Raw genomic sequence first — 9,617 nt, 5'->3', positions numbered from 1 at the left:
AGGAAGAAGTTGTCGTTCACCTGTGTAACCGCCCTCAGAAACAGGTCGCCTGCAGGGACGCTTCACCCAGCTCCTCTGCAAAGCATGATTTGAAACAAGAATGAGCATCTTACCATCTTATTATATGTAACATTGTATCTTCGGCCGGTCCTGCTAAATGCTCCATCACCACGCGTTCCCTAAGCCAGAAGGTACCGGTCTATGCGTTGATTTTTAATGACTATTTAATATTCCGTTGGATGGAGGTCCTTGACCATCTCCTTGCCGGTGGACACAGGTCATTGCCATGATTCCCAGCTCTCCCTGTTATAAACAGCACGTTGAGGAACGGCTGTGTGCACATTTCTGCTTATTTCCTAAGGGAGGGAAGGCTGTTAGGGAGACCTCTGGGTTCCAGAGGCTCCTTGCGTTTGTTCTGAAGTCCCCCTGAGCCCGGGGCCCAGCCTCTTGCGCAGTGACAGTACTGAAAGAACGGTCCTGCCTGACACCTTTTATTTAATCTTCACCCGAGGACACGTTTATTGATCTTAGAGAGAGGGGAAGAGAAGCATTGACGTGAGAGAGAAACATCAATCCGTTGCCTCTTGTCACGCCCTGACCGGGAATTGAACCTGCGACCTTTCCGCTTACAGGATGATGCTCCAGCCAACTGGGCGACACTGGCCTGGGCTTTCGGGCATCTGTTTAGTTTTAGGGAAAAGCCCAACCTTCCCGCAGCTGCCCTTACTGGGGTGGAGTGATTACTGACTGCACACGCAGCTCTGGCTGGCCACGCTCGCAGCCGCCCTCAGAGCTGCTGACCCAAGGACCCCAGCCTGTCCTGTGTGGGAAGGACGCACTCATAATGACGAAACACAGGACGGCCCCGCATCCCACTAAACTATGGGCAGGATGGGGGGATCAGGCTGCCTCGACCATCAGGCTGGGGGTGGAATGAGATCATCCTTAGCATGGTGCCACTCATAGGGGACACCCAATAGCCGTGGCAAGGAGACGTGGGAGGAGAGGGGAAGGGAGGGAGGCTAGGGTCCCCTTGGGAGCGGAGGGATCTGCAGGGAATCTGGCCACCTGATCTAAGACTCCTGGGGGCAGGGAGGAGGGCTGCGGACTCCAGCCCAGGGCCACCCGCTGCGACCAGCAACGGGGGTGAAGCCCAGAGGGGGCAGGCCGAGCCCCGCAGCCTCCTGCAGAGGCCTCTGGCTTATCGTGGGCAGGGGTGGGGGCCTGCTCAGTCACTGTTGCTGCCTTCCCAAAGCCCACTGACTCAGTGGCCCCAAAGTGCAAGTTTGTTATCATACAGTCATGGAGGCTGGAAGTCTGGATGTCTTACGGCTAAAATCAAGGTGCTGGCTGACTCCTTCTGCAGGCTCCGGGGCAGAGCCCGTTTTCTGGCCTTTCCCAGCTTCTTGGGGCGCCCTCCCTCCTTGGCTCATGGCCCCGCCCTCCATCCTCAGTGAGGTTTGCGTGTCTCTTTCTCTGACCACAGCGGGAAAAGGGTCTCCCCTGGTGGGGACGCGCGTGATTAGATTGGACCCACCTGGGTCCTCCAGGCCCCTCTTCCTCCAGGCCCTTAACTTAATCCACCTGCAAAGGGAATGCGGCCCGTTCTGAGGAACTTCCGGCCAGAGGCCCCGGGGGCCCCCACCCTTGGCTCATCTTAAGGGCAGAGGTCCTGGGAACTCAGGCAGATTCTCTGCTCACCCAGGAGCTGCTCTTCCTCACCGCAGCCCCACGGGGCAGGCGCAGTGGGCAGTGTTATCCTCATTTTACAGGTGGGCAAACCGAGGCCCAGAAAGGCCGGATAACTTGTTCAAGGCCACACAGCTGGTGAGGCGGCAGGGCCTAGGCTTGGTTGTGGCTGGACCCTAAGTCCAGGGCTCCATGGCCCGCTGCCTGCCTCTAGCGATGCCATCTGTCCTGGCTCTCAGTTGGCCACAGTCTTTCCAGAAGGGCGGCAGGCCTTCCTGCCCTGTTCCCAGACCAGGCCTAGTGATCCCGGCGACAGAGGGCCGTGGCGCAGCCCTCGGCAGGGGCTTGCGTGAGTGTGGAGGGGTCTGGGAGCCTTGCCGGAGCAGGGCCTTGTGGCAGCTTGCACACTGGGGGGGTGTGAAGGTGAGGGCGCAAGGACGGTTCTGTCCCAGCGGGAGTGGGATGTCTCTTTCCCAACACCGCCCAGCTCTTGTGAGCAGCTCCAAATAAGGAAACCAGGACAGGAGTGTTCCTGAGGTGGCATTTGAAGCTGGGGTGGCACTGGATACATGAAGGCGGGCAAGGGTGTGCACCCCAAGGCTGGGCTCTGCAGGGGGCAGGGTTCGTGCTCCCTCCAAGCCAGCCCCTGCCGCCCCCATGCCCGGCAGGAAGGAGTTAAGCTTCAGCGGGCACCTTGGCACCGTGCGCTGCCCAGAACATCCGGCCCTCCACCCCCACCACTTCTCTTCCTTTTTGCCTTTTTCCTCCTTAATTAATCATACGCTGCTGCCCAATTTAAATATGGAAATGCCCAGGCCGGGAGTCACAATTATCCCTGCGCCCAGCGGCCGTCCAGGCTCGGGAGGCGGGCGCACCGTGGCACCCCTCCTTTCTGCTGTGTGTGAAATTATGTGCACAAAGGCAGCTCCTTATCTGAGTGTGTGAACTAAATAAATAAATAAGGGCTTTTGTTGGGGCTCCGGCTCCCGCACATGACTGTTTTGACTAAACCGCCCATGTTGTCTGTGCCTTTATGGGACTCAGGAGACGGGAGGCGGGGGGGCCCCTGGGCCGGCTGGGCATCTGGGCCGCTCCCTCCCCGGGCACCGCCACACCCCTCCCCCCGCCCGGGCCGGGCTCCCAGGCAGCCTGGCACGATGCCAGGCTCGCCGCCGCGCGCGGGCAGCAGGGTGGGGCGAGCGGCGGCAGCGCCGAGGACGTGGCCGGGCGCCCTGGGCTCATGCGGCGCCCCAGCCGGGAGGCCGGGGACCAGAAGGTGAGGGCACCCCGGCGGGCACAGGGTGGGCCCCGGGCGGGCGGCAGGTGGTGAGGCGGGGCGGGCAGGCCTGCAGGGGCAGAGCGGCCGCAAGGAGGGGCACAGAGCGGGGCAGTGCCAGGCCCGGCTGCTACCTCCCGGCTGGCCTCCCCCGCCCGCCCGCCCGCCCTCCCTCTGGACCGGCGGAGGGGAGGCCCGGGGAGCAGGCGTGGGGCCCAGGCAGGAACGCAGACACGGAGCTGCGGCCGTGGGCGGAGGGAGGCCCAGCGAGGCGGGCGGGGCCCGGGGCTGTCAAGGAGAAAAACATCCCAAGGCCTGCAAATTGCTGCTCTCAGCTCTTTTTTTTTTTTTTTTTTTTTTTAACTCCTCCTGCTTGGGAGGAAAAAAAAGCAGTGCTTCCTCTAGAGGCGGATGCAAAAAGGATGCAGAATGTTAACCATCTCCTGCCCCGGGGTTTCCCCAGCAGGGTCTGGGCCCAGGCCTGGCACGCTGGTGCCACCGAGGGGACGGGCCAGAGCTCCCGAGGCCTCTTTCTGGGACCTGCCGGAGAGCCAGGCCGCCTTGGCAGCCTGGTCCAGAGGCCGGGCCCGAGGCGGGCATGTGAGGCTGGCGGTCGGGCCGGCCCAGGGCCTGCACGGAGCTGGCACATGCCGGGCCACTGGCACCGTACCATCTCTCCTGCTGCTGTCAGGCGTGCTCGGCGGGCTTGTCTTTCGGTGCTGAATGTGGGGCCTGGGCGTCCGGTTGGGGACCCCAGCGCTGTGCTTGGGAGATCTGGTTCTCACTGACGCTGAGCCTCCGGCCAGGCCGGGATCCTGGGCCTTGCTCGGGACGGATTTGGGCGGTTAAACAATAGTACGGGCAGTGTCTGGTGTCTGGCAGAGGCTTTGCGTAGTGCACACTCAGGGCAGGGCTTGAGGAATAGATTCTAGAGGGAGGAAGGTCATCTGGTCACTGGAGGAAAGGCAGACAAGTCCCAAATGCAGAGGGGAGGCCGAGCCCCTCTCTGGGTGAGGATGCAGACCAGGCCGCGGGTGCGCGTGCGTGGCAGGACGGCTGGCGAGGCCCAGGGCCCGGGGCTCATGCATGTGTTTTAATATTCCCGTCTCTTAAAACCAGAAGATAAAATGACCACAACCGTAATGAACATGCAATGATGAGTCCAGCCCGGGCTGCCGCTCTCTTTACACCAGTGCAGTCAGGGGCGGCTCTGACGCCTCTGGACGCAGGAGGGACTCAGGCAGAAGTGCCTGGTTCGCAAAAGTGGTGACGGGGTCTCAGGCTGGTCCCGTCTGTCCTCTGGGGGCCTCCTGGGGACCCTGTGCGTGTGGCTTCTCTGAAGGCCGGCAGGGCTGGCTGACACAGGGCCCGCGCCTGTGTGTGTTCCTGTGCACACACGTGTGCATCCCAAAGGATTCCTAGACATGTGGCGTGCAAGCCTCAGGTTCTGAGATGAGGCTGAGGGCACGTATGGCCACGAGGGCTTCGTATTGCTGGCCCTTGGGGGAGGGTTGTCATGGGGGGGGCGGTGCATGGTGACATCTTCCAACCCCCTTCTCCCAGGTGGAACGCAGGCTGTGAGGCCCATTCACAGCCCCCAGCGCCCACCGCCCAGCACAGCTCTGCGCGACAGAAACACGACAGGGCCCGCACGCCGCACTGGTGATTTTTCAAAACATTTTATTTATTTACTTTTTAGAGAAGCGGGAAGGGAAGGAGAAAGAGAGGGAGCAACACATTGATGTGAGAGAGAAACATCGATCGGTTGCCTCTCATTTGTGCCCCGTCTGGGGACCGTACCTGCACCCAGGCCTGTGCCCTGACCTGGGATCGAACCGGCGACCTTTTGCTTGGCGGATGAGGCCCAGCCCACCGAGCCACAGCGGTCAGGGCTGGCGTCTGTAATTTAACATGTGCCAGCAGCCGCAGTTTTTGAAAAGTAAAAATAGGTGAAATTCACTCTCGGAATACCATTTATTGAATCGAATGTATATTTCAGTAGGTAATTAAAAGAAAATTATCGATGAGAGATTTTACACGTTTTTCATACCACGCCTTTGAGGCCCCGAGTGCGTTTCAGACGTTCATCTCAGTGGGTCACGGACCCCGCATTTCAAAGGCTCAGGGGCCCTGCGTGGCTCTGGCTCCTGGAGAGACACTGCGGGGCGGTGCAGGCTTAGGGTCCCCTTGGCCCTCCAGGGTGGGGACACTGTTTTTTCTGCTCCTTTTCTGCTTGTGGCCCTTTGGGGCCAGGGTGAAGCATGCTCCCCCTGGCCAGGAGGCCCCCCCGCAGCCCTCCCTGGGAGCTGAACGGGTGGCTGTAGAGGCTGCAAGTTTCCAGGACGAGGGCGCACGGCTGCAAAGGCTTCTTCACCGGCGCCCAGACGCCGGGGGACGGGTACAAAGGGCTGGCTTCAGGGTACAATAGTGGGGCGGTTAGTCACAGTGCGGGGCAGCGAGCAGGGAGACAGAGCTCCCTGTGTCTGCGCCCGGTCGGGCTGGGCCCTGCAGCCCCGCTTCCCCTGCTGGCTTCCCATCGCTGCCCGGCTTTTTGTCTGCACCCCTCCCCACTGGGCGCTTAACCCCCTGCTGCCCACTGCCTACCTGGCACCCCTGCCGGCTCTGGTTTCCATCAGCCATGCTGGCGAGAGGCAGGCTCCTTCCAGAAGCCGGGCTCGCGCCTGCAAGCTCTCCCGGGCCCCTCTCGGGACGCAGGCGCTGGCGCGGGCGCGTCCCCATGCCTGTTCCTGCGGCTTGAGGAAGGGCTTTCGGATGAGCTGGAGAGAGGCGAGTTTGCTGGGCTTGCGGCTCCCAGACCGCGGCAGCGTTTGAGTCTTCCCCGCGCGCGCTGTGCATTTCTGGAAACAATGAGAAGCCCAAACTGTGAAAGTTAAGGAGGGGCCCTGGAGCTGGTGCCTGCACTGCCTGTTTTAAAGTGAACAGACTGATATAAATATTTTAATCCTGTGCCTAGATAGACAGAGAAGATAAAATAAATTAGTCATGTCCCAGCCCCGTCTGGGGACACTTGGAAAGCCGGACTCCTGTCCGCATTTGCCGTTCAGCAGTTACAATTAAAATCTCCCCTTCTGCATCGCAGTCCAGAGGCGGAATTAGCTGTTTGTTGTGATTTGACAGTTAAATTATTAACACGTGGAGAAGGTAACTGCCCCACAAAAGGTATAAAACTCAGCTAACAGTCTCTCTCTTCCTCTCTCTCTTTCGTTTCAAAATTATCTGTGCAGATTCTGCACTTCGGCTTTTCTTTGCTAAATTAAAGCAGCGTGTGTTTTTACTTTAGAAGGCGGGGGTGGTGTGCCGTGCCCTGTGTGAGGGGGCAAACAAAATACAGGACTTTTAAAAAAGTGCCTCCCTACTCACAGCTGAAAAATTCCGAGGGCCAGACATTTTTCTGGGCGGCAATAAATGTCTCCAATTTATTTATCTTACCTGTTGATTACATTTTATAATTATTTAGTTTATAATTTAATCCTTGTCTAAAACTAAAGGGGTCCTGGGAGTCTACAAAGCTTAGGTCTGTTTGCCGCCTGGACGCTACACCTCCCTGTTCAGAACTGTCGGGCGCGAGTCTGGGGCCGGCCTGTGCCCTCGCCCGCGGCGGAACGCGGTCTGTCGGCAGCGGAACACGGCCGTCTGCAGAGGACGGGTGATGGGAGACATATGCTCGGCTCACGTTGTTTTGTTCTGATTTATTTTAAACCAGTTAAGATGCTTTCAGCACAAAGAGTGGTGTATCTTCCTGGCATTCCGAGAGCCCTTGGATTTTCAAGCTGGAGGACAAATTCCACCTCCCCCCCAAAACCCAAATTTAGAAATTGCCTTTTAGAGTAGAAAACTGCCTGTTGGCTCGCCTTTTAACTCACTTTTAAAGAAGGAGACTTCAGACCAAGTGCATTTGATTTGTAGGTTTGTTCCCGTCTGTTGTGACCAAGAGGCTGTAAATGGCCCACTTTTAAAAAATAAGAAAAGGACAGGCGTGTTCCCACCCAGGCACACGCATTCTTCTGGGGTGGATTTGAGCTGAGAGGTTCCACAGACGTGTGTACGAGTCCCCGTCCTCTGTGTGCTGGCGGTTCCCTCCCAGGATGTGTGGCATTCGGCTCTCATGTCACCCTGTGGGAAAGACGGTCCCTGCCTGGCTGAGGGACCATCACACTGCAGCAGGGCCGCTTCCCAGGGCACCTGGACTCTGCAGCATACCTGGCAAGTGATCCCTGGACCCTGAGCAAATAGCATTGTTTTCCAGCAAACTCACCAAAGTCTTCACTCCCTGCAGTTCCACCCTGGCTGCAGGCACCACCGCCAGGAATGGAAAAAACATTTTTGGAATGTGAGGAAGTGAGCTCGCTCCCCGGGGGAATGTCTCCCGGGCGGGAAGGTGCCAGGACGGGGGTCTCCATGCTGCTGTGGGGACATGAGAGACTCAGAGCCTCCCTTCAAGTCCTGGGACCCTTAACTCAGGTCCCCAGATTTCAAGGGAGAAGAAAAGTGTCCATCCCAGCCCCAAACCAGGGTTTTTGCAGGAATATTACAGGGACAGCCAATATTTGCAGAGCAAAGCTGCCCGGTTTCATTTTCTATTTGAAAGTGTTTTTCTAAAACATAAAGTGCTAGAGACACGTAAACTACCACTATCATCTTTATAACTTTCCTGGTGATATGTAATTATAATTATTTATGTAAACTCATTAACACTAATTCATTTTATTCTTGTAAGGAATTAGATCTATTTGACTTATAAGAAATATAGTTGTATCACTAATATGATCATTTTCTAATTATAAAAGCCACATATACCCCTAGAAAATTTGGAAAATGCAGAAAAATGCATGTGAGGGAAACATTGTTCATCCTCCTCCCGGTAACGCTCAGGTCCCATATGCACATACTGCCTTCAGCTTTCCTCTCTGCCCTGTTGATTCTCGTAGCATCTGTTTCCGGAAGGCTCCAGGATGCTTTCGGCTGTGTCCTCCTGCCCCGGACTGGCAGATGCTCCTCGGGGGCCCGCAGGCCGCCTCCTCCAGGCAGGCAGGGGCAGGCCCTGGTGCCTGTGGGGAAGAGCCCGGGCGGGCAGCATGAGGCACAAAGGCAGCACAGCCCCACGGCAGGGCCCAGCCTGGAGGCCGCTCCGGGCGCGGGGGAGAAGGGCACGCGTGGCAGGGCCTGAGCATGCACGCCGGGCTTGCCCCACATAGCACAGGGCAGGGAGGTGGGAGGACAGCCGGGACCCTGCCGCTCAGGGAAAAGCAAGTCTAAGGCTTAAGCTCAGCAAAGAAAGGCTCTGAGGCCCAATCAAAAGCACCACGTCTTAGCCGGGCACCGTTTCATCGGAACGGCCGAGCTCCTGTTCCCAGGTGTCCAGCCTCACGGTCCGGGCCTGAGCGGTGGGGGCAGAGGTCGGCCAGCGTGGCTCCCAAACGCTGTGTCGCAATCAGGCATGTGCCTCAGCCGGCCCCGCAGATCCACATCCCTGGGCCTCTTGCGGGGAGCAAACTGACGTCCGTGTTGCGTTCTGAACTCAGTGTGAGCCGAGGGGGATTCCAGAATTTCCAAGTTCATTTTTTTATAGGAAAAGGGGAGACTGCGGGGTCTGCAGTGGCTTCAACATCCTTTTTTAATTTTTTAATTTTTCATTTTTAAGGATTCTATTTATGTATTTTTAGAGAGAGGGAAAGGGAGGGAGAAAGAGTAGGAGAGAAACATCCATGTGCAAGAGAAACATCGATCATGGCGTCTCGCACACCACACGTGGTCCGCTACCCAGGCCTGTGCCCTGACGGGGAATTGAACCGGCGACCTTTCGGTTCACAGGCCAGGGTTCAATCCACGGAGCCACACCAGCCAGGGCAGTAACATTCCGGACAACAGACATCATTACAGACAAAGTTCACAGGCGAGACCATTGGTTGTTGTGTTCGTTAGAGCAGAGAAATATTTTCAAGAAATGAAATTTAGAATAATAGGGAACACGGTGGTAAATTTCACGTAACAAAGTAATGGAATATTGTGTCGCTGTTCAGTGCTGTTGACAAAGCATTTGTAACACGGGGATAGAGTATTTCACAAACAGTAAATTATGTAATTGTGTGCCTATGTGGACTGTTGGGGAGGAAATACAATAGAATATTATTTCTGGATAATGGCATATAGGTGAAATTTCCTTTTTCCATGTATTGAGTTATTTATATTTTACACTTACTAGTTAAATGGTCTCTAAAATTTCTATCTTTATATTTTACTCCTAAATTACTTATACTTTAGACTTAGCCGTGCCTTCTCTAAACACATGGCTTTTGTTATAAGCAGGAAAACATCCTCTTTAAAGGCTTGTGAGGAGAAATCTAGATAAATGGCATCTTTTCCTTCAGGAGTTGCAGATGGATGGCGTGTAGCAGAAATATTCGTTAGGCCAACAAATATATATAGTACGTAAGTACTATTAGTTTTTTTGTAAAAGATTTGTACAATGTAGCTTATTAATAAACATTACGTGGGTTCCCTAAACAAACATACGTACTTGCACAACCCTGGCATAAAAATCTCAAGATTTATTGTGAACTTAAGGAGAAGTATTTTTGTCCCCTAAACAACTGAGAAAGAAAAAAGAAGAAGAAGAAAAGCCTCTCTTTTT

The 9,617-nt window shown here is 56.0% G+C and overlaps 1 protein-coding gene across 6 annotated transcripts; it reads right to left on the bottom strand.

Moving 5' to 3' along the window:
- Positions 1-4,633: 4,633 nt before the first annotated feature.
- LOC150010881 (uncharacterized) lies at positions 4,634-8,372 on the bottom strand. 6 transcript variants are annotated; one of them, XM_090272260.1, is made up of 5 exons: positions 7,876-8,206; positions 7,242-7,390; positions 6,850-7,099; positions 5,570-5,823; positions 4,634-5,123 (listed from the first exon to the last, which is right to left on the bottom strand). In XM_090272260.1, exons 1-5 carry the CDS (start codon positions 8,177-8,179, stop codon positions 5,079-5,081), a joined length of 1,002 nt encoding a protein of 333 aa, XP_090128386.1. In that variant the 5' UTR covers positions 8,180-8,206; the 3' UTR covers positions 4,634-5,078. The 6 variants fall into 6 exon arrangements, 3 of the variants coding, with proteins under 3 accessions (XP_090128386.1, XP_090128388.1, XP_090128385.1); XM_090272262.1 differs by having other exon boundaries at positions 4,639-5,377; XR_016510400.1 differs by adding an exon at positions 8,307-8,372 and having other exon boundaries at positions 4,638-5,823; positions 7,187-8,034.
- Positions 8,373-9,617: the final 1,245 nt, after the last annotated feature.

Source organism: Furipterus horrens, unplaced genomic scaffold (assembly GCF_987537825.1).
Source record: "Furipterus horrens unplaced genomic scaffold, mFurHor1.1.pri manual_scaffold_4, whole genome shotgun sequence".
NCBI lineage: Eukaryota > Metazoa > Chordata > Mammalia > Chiroptera > Furipteridae > Furipterus > Furipterus horrens.
The sequence above is the reverse complement of the archived record's forward strand: the minus strand, read 5'-3'. Positions and strand labels throughout refer to the sequence as shown.

Coding starts and splice junctions, on each gene's coding strand:
- LOC150010881 (XM_090272259.1), bottom strand. CDS start 8,179: ATGTGGGGCAAGCCCGGCGTGCATGCTCAGGCCCTGCCACGCGTGCCC. Junction 7,100..7,241: donor TGCAGGGAGTGAAGACTTTG/GTGAGTTTGCTG, acceptor TCTTTCCCACAG/GGTGACATGAGAGCCGAATG. Junction 5,824..6,849: donor TGAAGTCTCCTTCTTTAAAA/GTGAGTTAAAAG, acceptor CATTGTTTCCAG/AAATGCACAGCGCGCGCGGG.